At 41.3% G+C, this 23,174-nt stretch overlaps 1 protein-coding gene across 1 annotated transcript in view; it reads right to left on the bottom strand.

Moving 5' to 3' along the window:
• Positions 1-920: 920 nt before the first annotated feature.
• The window catches only part of jazf1b (JAZF zinc finger 1b), a 138,841-nt gene continuing 116,587 nt past the window's right edge, over positions 921-23,174 (bottom strand). Inside the window, exons 4-5 of the mRNA XM_042331821.1 lie at positions 8,835-9,004; positions 921-1,123 (exon numbers count right to left, since the gene is read on the bottom strand). Of these exons, the coding sequence (XP_042187755.1) occupies positions 947-1,123; positions 8,835-9,004 (347 nt within the window). The 3' untranslated portion in view covers positions 921-946. The remainder of the gene's footprint in view (positions 1,124-8,834; positions 9,005-23,174) is intronic.

Below are 23,174 nucleotides of genomic sequence, written 5' to 3'. Positions count from 1 at the left end.
GTGCACAAGAAAATTCATCATTTAAAATGTTGCAGCAAATTGCCAAAAGGAAAACATCTCATGGAGGGGGAGCAAATAGTATATATATATATTTTTTAAATGTATTGTGCAAATCCCCTGCACTTTTACTCTCTGTTTTTATTAATAAATTTATAATAGTTTATAAGTTTGTAGGTTTACATGCAGTGGATATGTGTTAACTCATTACTCATACTAACGTACCTTTACTGTGCTAAACATTCCTGGAATTACTCCACATTAACTCTTACCGTTATTGCTAGGTGTGAGTAAATGCTGCGGAGATGTCTGCACCACGCACTTAGGTTTGAATGTGTTACAGATGCTGCATTTTTGTCGTCCGTGTACTTATGCTTTACAGCTCTGAGGACCCACATGACCATTCAGCTTCAGGGTGGTAAAACAAGGCAATACAATTACAATTTAAAACAAACAGCAAAGTCAATTTATATCAGCTTTAAAAAAAATTCAACTTATTCACTGCAGATAGATACTTCAATGGAACATCGGTAGTAATTCATCTTTGAGGAAATAGTTTCAAAACAGCTTTACTTTTAGCACCTTATGGATAATAAAATGGATATAGGTACTATGAACGGATGTGCAGGTGGAAAAAAGCATGTACTCTGTTTGCCAAAGATACATCATTCCTAAAAATACTATTTTAAGCATGCATTAAAAGGGCTCAAATTACTAGTGTTTCAAAGATTGCTGAATTCATCCCATAAAATAAGTGGATATTTCAGTCAGCAATTGCTGGTGATGCTTTGGATAGTTGTTATAGTCCAACCAGCAAACATATATACATACATTTATACTATATATAACATATATAAAGTAATATATATATTATATACACAAATTCACGCACGCACACATACATACACGCGCGCTCACGCACACACACACGCATGCACACAGATTTTATTTACTGCTGCATTTTCTTGATAATATCAGCAGACACCGGTGGGTGGAAATTGATTGTGTGGTGCCGCAGCCCCTGTGCAGTCTTGTAGCTCTTTCCACAGCGGCACTTAAATGGCTTGCGGACACGTATCTGAGTCCGATGGCCATTCTTTGCATGGTATTTTATGCCATTTACATTCTGTTAAAGAAACAAAAAAAAGGAATGGATTATAGTTCACCAGAATAAATGCAGAAGCACAGCTTGAATTAAACAATAGAATTTTTCAAAGGTCATTTACATGATACGCATAATTCTAGTACCGTCGCAAATGAAAGTACTTTTGCTGATGCACTGGAATACAGACACGTGAAATTCCCTTGATGACTATGATGACTACAATATGCTGCTGTTCCTTACAGTCTCCTTCAGCCACCTACGCAATTTCTAGTTAATTTTCATGCAACTGTAAAATAAAAAGGAATTACAGGAAATCTTGCATAAGACATATCAGTCGGGACCATAACATTTAATGCAATTTATGCCAAGTATAAGATATGGGTAAACTCACATAAGTCGTATCAGTCGACTTAATATGACTTACACAAAATTATGTATAAGTTTGTCTTTTGTGACACCACGTCAGTGCTTTCAGAACCAGCACCTCTTTGTTAAATTACTACATTACCTGTATTACATAAATGTCCACTTGACATTCTTAAGCAAAGAATAAGTAAGCACCTCGAGCCATCTTTGGGCCTTTACAATGGACAGCGCCATGATGACGGGTCATGACCTTGTTTCCTGTGCTTTAGTGTTTCAAACGCTGCACTGCACATGCTGTACTTCATCAATGCAGCCGGTAAGTGTGGTCGCGGCGATACCAGTTAGCAGATGATGTGCATTACGATTTAGGATTATTAGGGACCAAGAAACCGTTACAACTTAAGTCATTATTCCAACTTGTAAAATAAAACTAGTGCAAAGATACTTAAGTTTTTTTTGGTAGGAAACTGAATAGGACTCGATTGTATGTACGACTTAGGTGATTATAAGATTTAGAAAGATTACGATTTATAACCAGGCGCCTTATGTGAGTTTACCTGTATTTCAAAAATGTATTTAATTCGTCCGTTTTTTGAAAATAGTTTCTGCTCAGAATTTTACAAGAAATGAGATTCACAAATAAGCTTTACCCGAAGCAAAATGAACAACAATGGAAGTTCATAAAATTCATTTCTCACACACTACACCAGAAGTATTGCACAAGGTTAATCAAGTGAAGTAATATATCATTCAAAAAACCCTTCTCATCGATCTTGGAATTAAAAGAAAATAAGATTTAGTACAGGTATAAACTACATTTCTCTGCTGAAAGTAAATTGTGACATACAAAAGCTAATCCGCTTTGTGTTGAAAGTTTACATGAAGCAGTGACTTCTATAGAAATTATTTGCTTTTGACACTGCAATAAACACTTTAAACAGTTCTCTCTAGTGCTCAGGTCGGGATGATACGCTCACACAGGGTACACTGCCAGCTCTTACAAACAAACACAAATCTTACCTAGACTTTTAATCTTCAACCCATTAACCCTTATTCAGAAAGCTTTTGCTGGCTGCCAAAATTAGGTTTGCCCCAAACTATTAAATGTTTGCAGAAACAGATCAGGAAACCAATTGTTTGTGCATCAGGAATTTAGTGTAAAGATGCACAGCTTGTCCACTTTATATACCAATTGTCATTTTAGTCATCCAGAGGTATTCTTGGATTACCATAATTTATTACCCTACCGTTTTAATACCCACCACAGGAATCAAATGCTTTTTATTATTTTACCAAATAATAAAAGCTCCAGAATTGAAGTTACCCTGAGTTGGCAATCTACACACTTAAATGCTTTCTATGTAAAGCACAAACTAAAAACACTGTAGAAAAGACCGTTTGCACATATTTGTGGATTGGGTTAGTGACACATTTCCGGGGCAGATCATTCTAATTGTCCATAGCTACATAATTCAGTCAGTACAATTAACCTTCTCAAGGTTATGATTACTTAGGTGTTCTTTTCACAAATTAGATAAATTCTGTTAAGAGTCACAGAAATGTACGACACAACAGGAGACAACAGGACACAACAGGAGGCTATTCGGTCCATTTCTTTGTGTTAAGATTTAAACCTAGACCCAATTTTGTAAAATTTGAGCTGTTAAACAATAAAGAATCCTTCGATACAGCCTCACTAATTTAGAGGGGTGAGGATGAAGAAAGCAATAATTTATACACCACCATACAAGTCCAGTCTTTCTAAGTGTACTAATGCTAACTCGGGCACTTTAAAACAAGTGTAATTTCATAACTATTACACATAGAAAGTCTTTGATCACAGTGATCAAAGGAGTCTGGTTCATCACAGACACTATTAATTGTACTGAGCCCATGGAGGTGGTCACAGCTTCTCCATCATTCTTTGTATGCACTAAAGTCTCAGCTGCTGGTTTCGCACCACCAGTCTTCTAAGTTCTGCCAAGGTATCAGCAGCTCTACTTGAATTCCACACCTGGTTCCATGGACTTATTGCAGCATTAAGGAGAGAAAATAATAGGTCCTTGTTGTCGATGAGAAGGATGCAATGGTGCTTTAATAAGAAATTAATTTCCATTCGTAGAACAGTTTGTAAATGCTACATTAAATGCACATTAATAATTATAATTTATTGTTTCACATGTTTTTCTCTTTCAGGTCACGTTTGCTTTGAGGGAGCAGTTGTCTTATTTGAAATAACATCTAAACATTCCAAGCAGCAGGATTTTATTACCTTCCAGATTAAGATCAAGGATTTCATCTAATGTGAACTCTCAGACAGCATGACATGAAATGCTATTAACCAACCTATAATCTTAGAGTCAGTGTCAGATAAAGGGTTCTTCCACATCTCAAGCCAATGAAACATCAGACTCAAAGTAAAAGTAAATGAAACCAATCCTTCTCTGATAAAGGATCAGGCATTCCAGCCATACCTCCGAAACAGCCTTAACTGAAAAGCAGTAAACTCAGCAAATTCAAACAGAAACCAAAAATAAAAAAGTGAAATTAGATCTCTCTGTCCATTCCAAAGGACTACAAATTGAACGGTAATTCACTGACAATGTTACTCAGCTTTTGCACAGTTTTATTGTGTAGGATCTTAGCTCCAACATGCAAGAATAAAAATACTTGCCGAAGTTACCAGGGTCATTTCCCAGTTTGCTTTAGCAAGTTAATGGAGAAGTGGCTGAGTGCAGTGTGAGCTGTAAAACAAGTATTTTAGAGCATTCAAACTATAACACTGAAGTACTTGGTGAAGTAATAGGAGCAATTTAAGCACATTGGTACAAGATTAAACTGCATTTTTTCATATAAGCACAGTGACAATACTACTTTGTATATTGCAAGATACATTTACATTAGAGCCCCTTTAAGTTTTGTTATAATTCGAGTTTGCTTATAGGAGTGATGGATCCCGAAATTTACTTTTCGAAAATCAAACATATGCAGCAGAGAGCCTGCCGGCTCCTTCAAATTGTGTTGTATCACTTCAAACCACTAGCCAATTTCACCAGTCTTCTTTCTTGTGAGAACCCGCAATGGCATCTAAATACATTTTAGTGGGGTAACCACTGCTCATTAATTGACAAACATATCTATATTTCAAACAGCATTAATCCAGGGAATCCAACCTCCTATTCCTCTTGCAAATAGCTTTGCAGCCCAAAATCTCAATGGTTGCGTGTGTATTCTATAGGGGATTCCATGGAGAAACACTGTTTATGTCAGAGGTGCTGAAAAGCTCTGAGACTCTACCCTACACGAAGGGCGCTATATAAATGCAAGTTGTTGCTATTTTTGCTTTCATCCCGGCCCTGGTGGGGCAAGTAGAGCTTTTGAGATGCTGAGCGCAATGAACTACACTGAGCGCAGATCCAGTTTCTCCTGGTGGACAGGATCATTAGGGCCTTCATTCCAGTCACCCCTTGTTACAGGATTAGTAGCTTGGTCAAGACATTCAAGGAATAGCCTTTTGACGCAGAAGGTAAATAGCAGTGGTCTGAAGCTTCCCAGCAACAATCAAGCTATTCAGATTCATTTGATTTGTTTGCTGTGCTACTCTGAACCCAAAGCTGATGTCAAGTAATTGGCGAACTGCCATCATACAGATTTACTCCATCTATGAAGCTCAGTATCTGACATATACCAATCTCCCATAAAAGCAATGGACAGTCAGAAAACTGTCGAGGGAAGTCCCAGTGGTATAGTGGATAGAGCTGCAGTTTACAGATTGGGAGCCCGATGGTTCAAATACCTGTATGTGCTGAGTTTGCTGGCCTCAGCCTGGGCTACCTGGGAGGGAGGCTAAATTTGCTCCAGTCTTTCTAGGACTAGGGAGGATAAAACCAGACGGTATTCCTGGTTCTCATCCATCTTCAGTACTGTCTACAGTAATGCATGTAGCTGGGTAGAAAGAGGTCAGGTTTAGCTGTGGCACCCTCTACAGTCAAGTGGTGGGCCAACACTCACTGCACAAGACTCTTACATGAACAAGGGCTCTTTGGGTGGGTTACCACAGGGTGGCTAGAATGGTGGAAATACACGCTAACAAGAGGAAGCTGAGGACAAGGAGCAGGGAGCCATATACCAATGCAAAGATAAATTAGAACAAATAATTAGTCCTCATTTCTCTATCTGACTCAGTTTCCTACTTGGCAGTGCCTTTAGTAACCAAACCATCAGGGAGATAACTTTTTAAAGTTGCTCTTGGATTTCCCACCAAATATGTAGTTTGATGGCCTGCTCTGGGCTCTGGAGCCTGTGCCATTGTGTAGAAGATGCCCAAGAGTGATTCTGAATCTTAGTCTCACACTTTCTTTCCTTTCCTGTGGGAAATCTAACCTCAACTTGACAGCAGAGAAAAGAGAGCAAACTTATTGTGTGAAGAACTGCAGGACAAACCAGCATTCTATACCTCATACGAACATGCAGGAACCCCATTTTGACCTATCACAGAGTTGTTCAAGCTATCCTGGGATCATGAGCATATTGATCTTAAGACGTTTCCTAACGGTCCAAGCTAAATAATTGTCTTTTGACCAGAAGGTTATTAAAAAAGAATCCTTGTGACAGGGGACTATAAAATACCATTGTGGTCAAGACATCATAGCAGATTCATTTTCATGTGCCTTTCCTTACATTATTTGAGTATGCACGGGAGGCTCCAACTGCAATACCAAATTTGTACTTTAAGATAATTGTTTTCTGAAATAATATCAGTCAGAATATATTTAGCAGTCATTCTTGTTTTAGACGTTTTAATACACTGACTATCCATTGGTTAACATATTTATTGTATTTATTAGAATATGTAATCATGTATTTATAGCAATTATTTATTTGAAAAAATGTTTGCAATATTGTAAATATTCCCTACAACAGTGGCCCTACTGGTAATGTGATTATGATACCAAGCAGGGTTTTCATCAGTTTTATTTGTCCTGTCCCGTACTGGCTACATGATCGGTACTTAAACAGCAAAACTCTGGCAGTAAGCTAGGAATCCAACATGACTCAGAGCTGAACTAGTATACAATAGTAAGCTAGTCAATTGCTAAAAAATAACTCGCTCATGTAAATATAGAACATAACTGGCGACTGGGAGTACGTTATGAACAGTTACATTATCCAGTGGTGGGATAATAAAAACTGCTCAATTTTTTATGTTATCAAACTCCTCCATTTCACAATGGTCTAATAACAAATACACAAAATCAGTTTCTGTGCATTTAGAGTATGAGCTCAGCTCTCAGATGTTCCCTTTATTACTGCTAACACCTTGGTTGATTTAAATAAATATTACTTTGTAATTTAAATACTGTTACTTCACTCATGGCAAATGCCCACTGTCTGTAATAAAGATCAACTTACAATGCGTTTTGTATGAAAGGCCTGTTACTTTGTTCAAAAAAAAGCTACGCATATGTTCTCTAACACTGACAGAACACGCCACATTTTATTTTAAAATACACAATTGGATTTTAAGCAATGAAATACAAACACAGTTGAAGTTTTACGGTATGCTCTCTCATAATTTCAAAAATCAGCTTTGTCCTATCCGCTAGTTCAAGACCTGACATTCTGTTCGATTGCCTTATCCTAATCTATAGACAGAGGCGGGCAGTGCTTATTCTTGTGCCTGTATCCATGTCATCAGGCCCACCACGGATCATTAATTCGTCCCAGTCTGGCTGCTCACGCACTAATGGTGTGCGAGACAGCACTGAGACAGCCCTCCTGAATTTCAGATGAAGGCAGAGAGATTCCAAGAGCAGACCAGGAATGATTTAGTTCTAGGGGCAATTAAGAAAAGACTGGCCATCAAACAAAAGCACAGACAGGATGCAGCAAATTACTGGGATTTTTTTTGTAAGAAGAGCTGCTCTCCTCACTGCTTCAGTAATCTCAAGGGAAATCATCTTTCTGTACAATCACCATGGATTGTTTGCTTCTTGAACCAAGTATTGTGCCTTTACAATGCTCCTGCCCTCAGTACTTCTTCAACTTCAACCCTACTGTACATTCAGTCGGATTGTAAAATAGCCATCATCATCATAGATTTGTTTTACCTCATGTTAAGGATTCTCAGAACACATACAACACTAATAAGGTTAAAAAGCTTACTATGTTTTATTCCATCTGCTACAATTTTACATTTGTTTTACTATGGTTGCTGGAGAACTGCCTAGAATGTCCGTGCAAAGAAAAGTCTCATGTAATGCAATGTTTTCTATAATTATCACATTGTTTTCTAGATTGACAATAGGTGTAACAAGTGTAAAACTGTCATTAGTGTCAGTTTACATTGAAGTGAAGTGGTATGAATTCCGGCAGTGGAGTAAACTGGGGAGGGAATGCTGATTTATATTTCCTGCTCCTCAATCGGATTAGTAAGGGCTGAGGAGAGGTGTGCACATGTGCAAATAAGCAGAGCTGTGATAGCGGGTGCTAAGAGTTTTAGTATTATTAAAGAGTTGATTGTTCTGCTTTTATACTGCAATGGTGTGACTCAACATGCTGTCAAATCCACTTCTTCAAGGAAATGAAAAATACAAAACTGGATATTTCAGTATCCATGAATGTTTTATATCCATTAATTGGCCAGTGTGGAGGGGTAGCACGCTGCGATCAGCAATGTTTGGTACAGTAGTGCAATATGATTCATTCCTCTAAGCTCTGCCCCACCACAGGGTGAGAATAGAGAAGCAGGCAGAAAGGAAAATCACAGAAACCATGGGCCTCATAGCCAGCTGTTTAGATAGCAGTAGTAGAGGCTAAGGAGTAGTTTACTGGCTGCCTGCCAACAACTGGCCTTGATCCTGGTCCAGAGAGACCAGGGCAAAAAGGGCAATGATTTTTTTCCAAAATAGTCTTTCACTGCAACTTAAAAAAGAGTTGCAACAGATTGCATCGCAATCCGTGCTTCTGAATAGATGTGTCTGGTTGTGTAGAATACATATAGACACCCTGCCTGTGTGAAGTGCACTATGTAAATGCAAGGTGTTATTGTTGTTGTTGAATATGTGGGTAGACTTGATCACAAAGGAATTATAAGTTTAAATAAAATTAATCAAGCTTATTAACAAGTTTCTAGTACATATGAACATAAGAATTTGCTTGGCGAAAGAAGATCAAGGTCCACTTAGTTCGCCTTCCACCATCCTGGCAGTTGCTTGATATGTCGTGTCCCAAACTGTATACTATATCCCGAGATATTATTTTCTATCCCGATATATTATACATTGATACTGAATTATTGACATTTTGCAGATCCCAATTCAGTAGCTTATCTTTGTGCAAAAAGTTTTTTAACCATGCAGCATACCTTATATCTCTTTTTACATCCAGGAACAGGACAGGCAAAAGGTTTTTCTTCTCCTCCATTCATGCACATTGAGCTCAGAATAGCTTCTGAACTAATTGCACTTTCTGTGGTCCAAGACTCATCACTATCTGATTCTTCGTAGTCCACCTCTTCTTCATCATATTCACTACCTACATTAGGAAAGATAGATTTTTTAAAAAAGATATAAAACACAGAAAAGCAAGTCAATAATTTCATAAAATACCTTCATTTACGTCTTGCAGTTCTTCCCTTGTTTCCATATCACTTCTAGATGCTACCATCACCTCTAAGTGTTCCTTTCTTAGTCACTTACAATCTGGACTTGGGACAAAAACCACTTCTTCATCGTCACTGGTTTAATCACACTGTTGTGGGAAGACTCATCACAAGGACTGCAAAGAGGCCAATTGCCACCTTCTCAGGGAAACCAGGGGTGAGTGAACAATAAAAGCTAGCCCTGCCCAGGGTTGCCCACATCCAAAGATGATTAAAAAAGCAGATTGAACAGTGCAGATACTGTATAAAGTCTGAGATGTGATTGGGGTTTCTAAACCTGTTCCAACACAAAGTCCTAATAGCATTAAATAAAAGCAGCACCTTGTGCCACTTGAGTTGCAGAAAACATATTTTCTGCAGAGAAAGGAGTCTTTCATCTCCCTATTTTTCCAAATCATTTTTTAAAATTATCTTCCAGGTTTCTCTACTTAAGTTTTTTTAGACTAAAGGCAATGCCCTTCAAGGACCATATGTGAGATAGCACAGCATAATTCAACTCCTTGTGTTACAGACATTGGATCATGTCGGGCACTCATTCTGCTTCACGATTCCAAATGTCAGCCAGAAAATACACATTATGGTGAATCAGAATAGAAAACTGGCTGCTTTCTCACTGCCATAACACAAAGGCTCTAACAACAACTCGCACTTATACAGTGCAGCGCCGCTATACTGCAAATTTGCTAATAATGGGGTTGGTTCATTGTGCTTGCAAGGTGGGAGGGTGCAAGACACAGGGACTTGTGGGAGAGGCATAGTGGCTGTGAACTCAGTCACCAATGGTGGGGCGGAGGGGCATCCAGCAGGCTCAGGCTTGCAGAATAGAGAGAATGGGACTGGAGAAAATTGCAGAAATAGAGTGGGGCAAGGTTGTGGAGAGATTTGAAGATCAGAGCTAGGATCTTGGAGGTCAATCTAATAGAGAAATTAGTGGAGCCTGGCGAGAATGGTGGTAAAGTGTAGTGTGGAGGTTTTAGGTAAGTCTGCGTAGTTTTAGATAAGTTGGAGCTTATGGAAAATTGAGGTAGGGAATCCAGCAAGGAGAGCATTTGAGAAGTATAGTGTAGAGAAGTATAAGGTGTGGATGAGGGTTTTGGCAGATTGGGATTGCGTATGGGTGGAGGCGAGTAAGGTAATCTTGGTTACAAAGCAGAGATAAGGTTTGAAAGAAAGCTGTGGATTGAGCAAAACTAACAGTGCTAGTTCAGTCGGAGCCAGCGATGAACGTTAAAAGACTTTGTTTCATCTGTGCTACTTAACAAATCAGTTTGTTTGAAAGAGCAATATATAGTTGAGACAACGATAACATTTACAAACCATATTTATCAGTCAGAACTGCAACTTTGTGCTAATTATTTTTAAACAATACTAGCCAAATTTGAATTATTGTTGATGAGTACACTCGAATTTTAAAAGTAAAATTTTAAAACATGCATTTATGGGATAATGCAGGCTTAAATGCTACAGTGTATAAGTAAAACTTAATAGCTAATAACTGATTTTGAAAATTGCTGCATCAGTAACCTTGAAAAAAATTGGCAGCATTGCTTCAGCAGAGTAGCCTGGGCAGTTTGGGTGCACCTCTGTTTGTTGCGGACAGATGTCTTAAAGGGCTGAAGCAGGACTGGCATTTCCCAAGAGCAGGATTTGAATTTCCCTGTACTTCAACAAGCTGTCATTCACAATATCTACACTGTGCTACCACTGAGGTCTTTGCAATACATGAGCCTGATAATGGCTAAATTATTTAGAATACTGAATGGTGTAACTTTTACCCTTGCTGAAGATGATAGAAATGGTACTTTGCATTTTGTAATTGTAACGCATTATCTCAGTATTGAAGTGGTACAAATAGTTGCTTGCAAATATATTCACTAACAATTGGTTACAGACTCATCTCTAGGTCAGGAAACTACACATCATTGGCAGAGACTTCAGATCCTATAGCCCTAACCTCTCAAACTCCCTCCTTCTGTCTAGCCCACTATCTATTTATAAATTCTGCCTTAAAACCTACCTCTTCAACCTCGTCTATAGTAACCTCCCATTCCCCCCCCCCCCCCCCACCCATTTCTTGCTCACCATCCAACTTGTCCTTGCAAAGCATTTCAATACATTACCCTATGTGAAGGGAGCTGTACAAATTGTTGTTGTAGGTTTGTGAGGACTTAACAATATAGTCCAGCCTGACATTCCAGATCAGTACTGAAAGAGTGCTGCAGGTTCAAAATATCACCCTTCAAATGAGATGTTGAATCAGGCCTGCATTTGCCTATCCTTGTGCTTCGGTAGAGGTTAAAGATTTCAAGGCATGATTTTGAAGAAGAGCAGGGAGCTTTCCGGGAATACTGATTAATATTCTTCGCTCAAAATACCAAGTGAATTGGCCAGCCTATGCAGTACAGATAAGTCACCCATCTTTTACAGTGAATTACATTAGATTCGTAAATCCAAGATGAATATTTTAGCATGTATCAAGGCAGTAGAACAAGAGCATGTATGTTTAGAGATGTAAAGGGCAATTTCAAGAGGTTTTTCTTTATGCAGAGGGTATTCAATGACTGAAACTGGTTGCCATGAGAGGAGCTAGCAGCCAGGATACTGCACTCATTTAAAAAGCAGATTGAAGCCATGATGGGGGAAGGTGTTCTGAAGGGATGAGATCGAATAAGTCAAAGGGTCTTCTTCATTCAGACCATTCAGGTGATTTTGTGAGAACTTGTAAGAACCAATTTATATTTTTTATAGTGCATTAAACATCAAAACTTCTCAAAGCTTTAAAGTGATTGGTGTGAAGTAATGTGTAACCATTTTTGTAGGAAAATGTGGCAGCTATTTTGAACACAAGGTATAATGTATAATTTATAATTCTGAATAATTTATCTGGAAGATTGTTGACCATGAAAACGGGAGAAGCCCCATTCTTCTCTTAACCACTAATTAAAATAATGGGGAAACCTCTCTAAACAATAATTAAAATTGAGTTGGCACTCTATGTGCTTCAATTCTTTTTCTAAAAAAAATCTTTTGTGTGTGTTTTTTAAGCATAAATAAAACTTACACTTTTGACACATTTACAAAAACAATTTTAAGCCTGATCACAAAACATGAAGAATGACTAGTCTTTTCCCTGTTGTCTCTCAAACTGTGCAGCCTTAAGGCTGTGAGTTAGCACAACTGGTTTAAGACTTATTTTAAATAAAAATGTCAGTTAGCAATGTCACATAAGCTACCTCCCACTGATCTTTTTCCTTTAGGGTAAGAGGCCAAGACTGCCAAACAATTAACTTATGATCTGCCCAACCACAAGCAGCTTCCAGCTAGCTGCTTATGACTGAAATCAAAGATACAAAGAAGTGGCTTTCATTAATGGATCATAGGCGCACTTAACCCACTTTAGATGAAAAGAGTTGTACTCCAATGCCCACAGCATTACAAATACTTGCTCACTCACTCCACTATTGGGAGACTAAAAGTAGCAAGCTTTCATCTTTTCATTTTGGAGGATATGACAAAAAAAACAGTGCAATCATAGCAATAATCGTGAAAGCAGGCAAAATACAGCTTATGAAGCTGTTTACAACAGTGAAGGCAAATATATACATAGATGAGTCTATTGTGGAGAAATCTAAACGGTACAAATTACTGTATTCCTTTGGGGATGAAGACATGGTAACAGAGAAGAAACTGAGACCCCAACATAAAGAGGGGAAGGTAAGTGAAGCAAATGATGTAATTAGGGAACATATTGGTTCCAGTGTTGAAAGGCCATTGAAGGTTTTGAAGAAATAAATTGTTGTATAGAAGAGACTGATTCCCTTAGTGGAGTAAAAGCTGTAAAATATGAGATACAATCTGGGAAGGAAACTGCAACCATTTGAAGGGTAGGTGGCAGCTGGACAAACCATTGTTATAAGAGACTAAATGGTGAGTGTTGTACATTAATAAGACTATAGCTTTCTGACAGTACAGTAAGGAGTATCCCATAAGCAAATGAGAGAAACAGAGTTAATTCAGGTGTGGGTAAGACAAGTTATGACAAATAACATAATAGACACAAGGTTTGACAAACTAAAGAAGGATTATATAGGGTCGTTGTATTATAGGGTTGGAATATGTAAGGTTACATTTAAACAGGATTTGGAGGGAGTGGAAGCATATTAGAGTAGACAATAAGGAGTTTAGACCTCTAAATGTCCATGGGAGATGTTCGAATGCTGAATGAAAGGTGAAGATGTAACAAAAAATGTAACTATGTGTTTGCTGAAAGGCTAAGAAATAAACTCTCAGAGTTAGAGATAATGCACATGGAACCAGACACAACACTGGCATTACCATCACAGAAACATTGATGAGTGAAAGATGCTCACAAGTTGAGGTTTGTGGAGTCCTGTAGCTCAGTGGTTAGAGCACTCGCTTTGCAAGTGAGAGACCTGAGTTCAATTCCAGTCAGAGGGCGAAACCTTGGGCAAGTTTCCTTACTCCACACACCTAATAATGATCCCTCCAAAAAAACGAAACAATAATAAATTGTTCATTTTCAATCTACGACTGTTTGTGGGACATTGCTGTGCGCAATTGGCTGCCGCGTTCGCCCACAAATATACAGTCAATTCAATTTACAGTATAATCTGTGAAGCGCTTTGGGACATCTAGAAGACGTGAAAAGCACTATATCAAATGCAAGGATTATTATCATTATTATTATAAGGGTAAAAAATATTTCACAAAGAAAGACCCAAGAAGCTGGCTGGAGGAGTAGGGAAGGATCCTTGCCTCTGGTTCCAATAACCTCAACTTTTTGGGATGCTTTCTCCAACTTGCTGAGCCAGAGTGCGACCTTGATGTTCTTTTCAACTTTCAGTTCTCTTTTTTCCTTACATCTATTCCCTGACCAAGACTATGTCTTCACCACATTGCCTACTCTTGTCCCTATCTCACACCCAGTGAATGTCAGTGGATTGACAACACAAGTTGCATTTATATTGTGCCTTCATGCAAGGTAGCATCTCGGAGCTCTTTGACTTCAAGATCTTTACCCCACTGCCCAGCAATGGTAGCCAAGCCTTTAGCTGCAATGTCTCTACTCTTGAACTCCCTCGCTAAATCTGGCCAAATTTCCCTCTGTCGTCTTTAAGAGCATACATCTGAAAAACCTCCCTTCTTCTCCATCCTTCCCTGCTCAGTATCCAGCACATCCTCTGTAAAGCATTTTGAAATGTTGCCCTATGTGAAAAGGCGGTACATAAAAGCAAATTGCTATTGCTATATAAGATAATCAAAGTAACTTGATAGTAATGATAGCAAATTTGTAATGAAAAAGAAAACAAAATAATAATAAGCAACTACTATCAACCCCCAGCTCAAGATGAACAAGGAGATAGAGAGCTATTGAGAAAATGAAGAGAAGCTGCAGGAAACTGCATTGTGAAAACCATGACAATTTCAATTTGCGAGAGCTGAAGTGGTCAGAGCAAGGACAACCAGGAGGATAGGATGGGTGTCCAAAAATTATCACAGAAGGAACAGTGACTGGTTCATGAGACAGGTGGTAAGGCAGAGTATAAGAGTGTACTGTATACTGCGTAAAAGTGATAGCTGGAATTAGGCACTTGAGTTATCAGGAAAGCCTATAGAAGTTAGGCATGTTCACACTAAAGAAAGGAAGGCTTGAGGGAAATCTTATTGAAGTATTCAAGATCCTAATGGGTAATAATAAACTGAACTATATTAATATTATGTTGAAGATTGTCAAAAAAAATCCAGACCAAGGGAATGTAGACCAAGATCAGAACACGGAAGGTGAACCAATAGTTCAGGTTTCATTACTGTGGATAAATCAAACTCCTTGGTTGTAAATATAAAATGCATATTTTGATAAGGATGACTGAATATTTAAGATGTGGTGGGCAGAAACAAATCCTTATTTCATGACCAGAGTGGATGTAAAAACAATTAGCAGTATGTAATGTGATAATCATCACTCATGTTAATTATTACCAATTATAATTACAATCCAACTCTGTTATAATATATCACAGCAGTCTAACATGGTAAAATAGTAGACACCTGTTCTTAGCAACCCCAAAAATATTCTGAAGGAGCGGCTACTGACTGGCCAGCTTCCTGTGTTGATGCAGTGGGGCTTGGTGCCATTGGTGAGCAGCAATTCAGGGAAATTAGTTTTAGTTTGCACTCCAGTTATAATGCAGTCTCATTTTATAGACCTCAAATATTTTGTTATAACACGGCTGGATTGTAACAATTTTCCCCTCCCTTGCCCAGTCTTTAAAACCATCTTATGTACTAGTCCAGCCATGGAACTAAAATGAGGTAACCTAACATAGAGAAAGGGTTGAACTGGATCTTTTCTAGTTATATGGCTAAGCAAAATGCAAAGAATTATTGTGACTAAAATACCATACAATGCACTTAATTGCTGGAACATGGTTTAACTTAACACTGAAGATTTGTTTTCAAACAACGGTAATCTTCAATTTTTATTTTTCCTTTCTCATTTTAAATATTTGTATTTACATTTTCTTATTACTGCATCACTGTTTATTCTTCAATTTTACAGTCCCTCTGATTGCGGGTCATTTTCTGGCAATTTAAAGTTTCTCCAACAGAGATAAGCATATATCTGCGATTATGGCATTATAACCAATGCTGTTCGCTCCTACATTTTCTATTTAACCAGACCAGAAACAGTTTTTTATTTGAAGTAAGGAATAACTGGATCTGGGCCAAATTTATACAAGAAGGTATTCTGTATTATGTATGTTTTTCTGCCAATTTCTTACTTTGTTCATAAATAGACTGAAGTCATAGGCTGAGCCAATAGAAAAGTGTGGCTGCAATTTTTCTGCAGAATCAGGTACCCATCTCCCCTACAAACACCACCCTCCCCTACAAACATCCGCCTCCCCTACAAACATCCGCCTCCCTACAAACACCCGCCTCCCCTACAAACATCCGCCTCCCCTACAAACACCCGCCTTCCCTACAAACACCCCACTCACCTACAAACACCCGCTCCCCTACAAACACCCGCCTCCCTACAAACAGCCCACTCACCTACAAACACCCACTCCCCTACAAACAACCTTCTCCTCTACAAACACTCCACTCCCCTACAAACACCCGCCTCCCCTACAAACACCCGCCTCCCCTACAAACATCCGCCTCCCCTACAAACACCCGCCTCCCCTACAAACACCCGCCTTCCCTACAAACACCCGCCTCCCCTACAAACATCCGCCTCCCCTACAAACATCCGCCTCCCCCACAAACATCCGCCTCCCCTACAAACACCCGCCTCCCCTACAAACATCCGCCTCCCCTACAAACACCCGCCTTCCCTACAAACACCCCACTCACCTACAAACACCCGCCTCCCCTACAAACACCCGCCTCCCCTACAAACAGCCCACTCACCTACAAACACCCCACTCCCCTACAAACAACCTTCTCCTCTACAAACACTCCACTCCCCTACAAACACCCGCCTCCCCTACAAACACCCGCCTCCCCTACAAACACCCGCCTCCCCTACAAACACCCCACTCACCTACAAACACCCCACTCACCTACAAACACCCGCCTCCCCTACAAACACCCCACTCACCTACAAACACCCACCTTCCCTACAAACACCCCACTCCCCTACAAACAGCCCACTCCCCTACAAACACCCACCTTCCCTACAAACACCCCACTCCCCTACAAACACCCCACTCACCTACAAACACCCGCCTCCCCTACAACACCCCACTCACCTACAAACACCCCACTCACCTACAAACACCCGCCTCCCCTACAAACACCCGCCTCCCCTACAAACACCCCACTCACCTACAAACACCCCACTCACCTACAAACACCCGCCTCCCCTACAAACACCCCACTCACCTACAAACACCCGCCTCCCCTACAAACACCCCACTCACCTACAAACACCCCACTCACCTACAAACACCCGCCTCCCCTACAAACAGCCCACTCACCTACAAACACCCGCCTCCCCTACAAACACCCCACTCCCCTACAAACACCCGCCTTCCCTACAAACAGCCCACTCCCCTACAAACACCCCACTCACCTACAAACACCCGCCTCCCCTACAAACACCCGCCTCCCCTACAAACACCCCACTCACCTACAAACACCCCACTCACCTACAAACACCCGCCTCCCCTACAAACACCCCACTCACCTACAAACACCCGCCTCCCCTACAAACACCCGCCTCCCCTACAAACACCCCACTCCCCTACAAACACCCGCCTTCCCTACAAACAGCCCACTCCCCTACAAACACCCGCCTTCCCTACAAACAGCCCACTCCCCTACAAACACCCGCCTCCCCTACAAACAGCCCACTCCCCTACAAACACCCGCCTCCCCTACAAACACCCGCCTCCCCTACAAACACCCTACTCCCCTACAAACACCCGCCTCCCCTACAAACAGCCCACTCCCCTACAAACAGCCCACTCCCCTACAAACACCCGCTTTCTCTACAAACACCCTACTCCCCTACAAACACCGCATTCCTCTACAAACACCCGCCTTCCCTACAAACACCCCACTCACCTACAAACACCGCCTTCCCTACAAACACCCCACTCACCTACAAACACCCCACTCACCTACAAACACCCACCTTCCCTACAAACACCCCACTCACCTACAAACACCCGCCTCCCCTACAAACACCCCACTCACCTACAAACACCCACCTTCCCTACAAACACCCCACTCACCTACAAACACCCGCCTCCCCTACAAACACCCCACTCACCTACAAACACCCCACTCACCTACAAACACCCGCCTCCCCTACAAACAGCCCACTCCCCTACAAACACCCCACTCACCTACAAACACCCGCCTCCCCTACAAACAGCCCACTCCCCTACAAACACCCGCCTCCCCTACAAACAGCCCACTCCCCTACAAACACCCGCCTCCCCTACAAACACCCGCCTCCCCTACAAACACCCGCCTCCCCTACAAACAGCCCACTCCCCTACAAACACCCCACTCACCTACAAACACCCGCCTCCCCTACAAACACCCGCCTTCCCTACAAACACCACCCTCCCCTACAAACACCCGCCTCCCCTACAAACACCCTACTCCCCTACAAACACCCCACTCACCTACAAACAGCCCACTCCCCTACAACACCACCCTCCCCTACAAACACCCTACTCCCCTACAAACACCCCACTCACCTACAAACACCCGCCTTCCCTACAAACACCCGCCTTCCCTACAAACACCCGCCTCCCCTACAAACACTCCACTCCCCTACAAACACCCGCCTGTGTGCAGACACCAACACTGTGTGCAGTTTTGGTCTCCTTATTTAAGAAAGGACATACTCGCCTTAGAGGGGGTAGATTCACTAAGTTGGTTCCTGGATGAGGGAGTTGACCTATGAGGATCGGTTGAGTAAACTAGACCTATATTCTCTAGAATCTAGAAGAATTAGGGAAGATCTTATAGAAACATATAAGATTCTTATGGGGCTTGACAGAGTAGACACTGAGGGTCTGTTTCCCCTGGTAGGAGAATCTATAACCAGGGGTCACAGTCTTAAGATTAAGGGTCAGCCTTTTCGAACAGAGTTGAGGAAACATTTCTTCACTCAGAGGGTAGTGAATTTATGGAATTCACTACCCCAGAAGGCTGTAGATGCTCAGTCCTTGAACATTTTCAAGGCTGAGACTGATAGATGTTTTTTAAAAAACAGAGGGATTAGGGGATATGGGGATAGGGCAGGTAATCAGAGTTAGGTCAGAAGATCAGCCATGATCTTATTGAATGGCAGGGCAGGCTCGAGGGGCCGAATGGCCTACTCCTGCTCCTAAGTTCTATGTTCCTAAACACCCCCTTCCCCTACAAACACACCCCTTCCCTACACACAGACCCATTCCCTACTGACAACACCCTCCCCTACAAAAAACACCCTCCGATACACATCTGTACAAACAGTGAGCTCGGTGCCCCGGTTGTTTACCCAACGCCGCTACTGTGGGCTCCGGATGTGCATTCACAGTGCGGGAGGGAAATGGGCTTCACTCAGCCAGAGGCCCCGCTGTTGAGGTTGTCAGTGTGTCTTTCCTCTGTCTGTGTCTCTCTCTGTGTCTGTGAGTATGTGTCACTTTTCTGTATGTGTGTCTCTTTCTCTGTCTGTGTGTGTATCTGTGTCTGTGAGTGTGTCTCTGATTGTGTGTGTGTGTCTCTCTCTATCTGCGATTGTGTGTTTGTGTCTCTCTCTATCTGTGATTGTGTGTGTCTCTCTCTATCTGTGATTGTGTGTCTCTTATCTGTGATTGTGTGTTTGTGTCTCTCTCTATCTGTGATAGTGTGTGTCTCTCTCTATCTGTGATTGTGTGTGTCTCTCTCTATCTGTGATTGTGTGTCTCTTATCTGTGATTGTGTGTGTGTCTCTCTCTCTATCTGTGATTGTGTGTGTGTGTGTGTGTCTCTATCTGTGATTGTGTGTGTGTGTCTCTCTCTATCTGTGATAGTGTGTGTCTCTCTCTATCTGTGATTGTGTGTCTGTGTCTCTCTCTATCTGTGATAGTGTGTGTCTCTCTCTATCTGTGATTGTGTGTCTCTCTATCTATGATTGTGTGTGTGTTTCTCTCTCTATCTGTGATAGTGTGTGTCTCTCTCTATCTGTGATTGTGTGTTTGTGTCTCTCTCTATCTGTGATAGTGTGTGTGTCTCTATCTGTGATTGTGTGTGTGTGTCTCTCTCTATCTGTGATTGTGTGTGTGTCTCTATCTGTGATTGTGTGTGTGTGTCTCTCTCTATCTGTGATTGTGTGTCTCTTATCTGTGATTGTGTGGGTGTCTCTATCTGTGATTGTGTGTCTCTCTCTCTATCTGTGATTGTGTGTGTGTGTCTCTCTATCTGTGATTGTGTGTGTGTTTCTCTCTCTATCTGTGATAGTGTGTGTCTCTCTCTATCTGTGATTGTGTGTTTGTGTCTCTCTCTATCTGTGATTGTGTGTGTGTCTCTATCTGTGATTGTGTGTGTGTGTCTCTATCTGTGATTGTGTGTCTCTTATCTGTGATTGTGTGTGTGCCTCTATCTGTGATTGTGTGTGTGTGTCTCTCTCTATCTGTGACAGTGTGTGTCTCTCTCTATCTGTGATTGTGTGTGTGTGTCTCTCTCTATCTGTGATAGTGTGTGTCTCTCTCTATCTGTGATTGTGTGTGTGTGTCTCTCTCTATCTGTGATAGTGTGTGTCTCTCTCTATCTGTGATTGTGTGTCTCTCTCTCTATCTGTGATTGTGTGTGTGTTTCTCTCTCTATCTGTGATTGTGTGTCTCTTATCTGTGATTGTGTGTGGGTCTCTATCTGTGATTGTGTGTGTGTGTCTCTCTCTATCTGTGATAGTGTGTGTGTGTCTCTCTCTATCTGTGATTGTGTGTGTGTGTCTCTCTCTATCTGTGATAGTGTGTGTCTCTCTCTATCTGTGATTGTGTGTCTCTCTCTCTATCTGTGATTGTGTGTGTGTTTCTCTCTCTATCTGTGATTGTGTGTGTGTCTCTCTATCTGTGATTGTGTGTGTTTCTCTCTCTATCTGTGATAGTGTGTGTCTCTCTCTATCTGTGATTGTGTGTGTGTGTCTCTCTCTATCTGTGATTGTGTGTCTCTTATCTGTGATTGTGTGTCTCTCTCTATCTGTGATTGTGTGTGTTTGTCTCTCTCTATCTGTGATTGTGTGTCTCTCTCTCTATCTGTGATTGTGTGTGTGTCTTTCTATCTATGATTGTGTGTGTGTTTCTCTCTCTATCTGTGATTGTGTGTGTCTCTCTATCTGTGATTGTGTCTCTCTCTCTCTATCTGTGATTGTGTGTGTGTCTCTCTATCTGTGATTGTGTGTGTTTCTCTCTCTATCTGTGAGTGTGTCTCTCTCTATCTGCGATTGTGTGTGTGTGTCTCTCTCTATCTGTGTTTGTGTGTCTCTCTCTCTATCTGTGATTATGCGTGTGTCTCTCTATCTGTGATTGTGTGTGTGTGTCTCTCTCTCTATCTGTGATTGTGTGTGTCTCTCTCTATCTGTGATTGTGTGTGTGTGTCTCTCTCTCTATCTGCGATTGTGTGTGTGTGTGTCTCTCTCTATCTGTGATTGTGTGTGTGTGTCTCTCTCTCTATCTGCGATTGTGTGTGTGTGTGTCTCTCTCTATCTGTGATTGTGTGTGTGTGTCTCTTTCTCTATCTGCGATTGTGTGTGTGTGTGTTTCTCTCTATCTGTGATTGTGTGTGTGTGTGTTTCTCTCTATCTGTGATTGTGTGTGTGTGTCTCTCTCTCTATCTGCGATTGTGTGTGTGTGTGTGTCTCTCTCTATCTGTGATTGTGTGTGTGTGTCTCTCTCTCTATCTGCGATTGTGTGTGTGTCTCTCTCTATCTGTGATTGTGTGTGTGTCTCTCTCTATCTGTGATTGTGTGTGTGTCTCTCTCTTTCTGTGAGTGTTTCTATGGTTGTGTGTGTCTGTGAGTGTGTGCCTCTGTGGTTATGTGCGGTGGTGGCCCAGAGAGGCAGGACATGGTGGCTTTGGGTGTTTGGTGGATCTCCAGGCCTTCAAATGCAGTGCGGGGTGGGAACTGACCATTCGGCCCTTTGGGCCTGCGTTGTTGTGTCCACTGAGTGGGCTACACAGATTTTATCAAAGAAAGCATTAATCTTTTTTTTGCAACAATCTAATATGTGTTGTTTCTTCATGTTTAGTTTTTATCAATAAAGTGAAAAAATGGAGGTTGGCAGTAAAATGTCCCTATCAATAACACCAACTAACTCCCTGCAATTTCCCCCCAAATTTGTAATTTCTCTCTTCAATTTTTGGCAAATATTTCCATAATTCTATATTGATCCTGGGCATAGATAATAGATGAATAGAGAGGCTGTTCAGCAGCAAATCCTTTTTGGCTCACTAGATATAAATTTAGGATTCTCAACAATACACAGTTCAATAAGGCACAGTGCATCACCTGAATAAACATTGAAACATATCCAAATAAAGCCAAACAGAATATATCTCTCGCCAAATTCAAACTGACTATAGTCAAACATTATTATAACAAATTATAATAGTACAAACTTTCTGTTTGTACATTCCATCCGCCCTTACGCCTGCTCGGGCACAAAGAATGTACAACAATGAAACAGGCCACTCGGGCCAACCAGTCCGTGCCAGTGTTTATACTCCACAAAAGTCTTTACCCATTCATTTACCCTCCCATACCCTTCCATTCCCCTCTCCATAATGTGAAGATCGAGCTTCCTCTTGAATGCCTCTTCAATTTGTACATGCTCCCTCTTGGTGACATCATCCGCAGACATAGGGTCAACTTCCACATGTATATGGATGACACGAAACTCCATCTACCTGCCTCCATACCTCAGGCACTGGCAGCATCATCATCCAAGGATATACACTCCACCTTACTAGGCCGTGCTTTCGATCACCCGACATTACCCCATGCCCTCCACCCTCCCCAATCTCAACTCCCAGCTCAGGTCCGAAACACTGACTGTCCAGCGCCTTGGGACTTCCTCCCAACGTGAAAGGTGCTATACAAATGTAATTTAGTTGTTGTTGTAAGCCAGTCTGGAACCTGGCATCTTGTATGACCCTCAACTCTCCTTTCTACCCCACATCTGGGTCATGACCCGCTCTGCCACCCCCCACTTCCGCAATATCGCCCATCTCTGCTACTGCCACACCACACGCCTAATAATAATCCCTCCAAAACCAAAAACAATAATAAATTGGTCATTTTCAATCTACGACTGTTTGTGGGACACTGCTGTGCGCAATTGGCTGCCGCGTTTGCCCACAAATATACAGTCAATTCACTTTACAGTGTGTTCTGTGAAGCGCTTTGGGACGTCCTCCCGACGTGAAAAGCGCTATATCAAATGCAAGGATTATTATTATTATTATTATCACCCGGCTCTGCCACTGCCTCATCCCGCAAGCCACCGGAACCCTCATTCATGCATTCATCACATCTAG

Source organism: Callorhinchus milii, unplaced genomic scaffold (assembly GCF_018977255.1).
Source record: "Callorhinchus milii isolate IMCB2004 unplaced genomic scaffold, IMCB_Cmil_1.0 Scaffold2, whole genome shotgun sequence".
Taxonomy (NCBI): domain Eukaryota; kingdom Metazoa; phylum Chordata; class Chondrichthyes; order Chimaeriformes; family Callorhinchidae; genus Callorhinchus; species Callorhinchus milii.
This window is presented reverse-complemented; position numbering and strand designations above follow the sequence as displayed.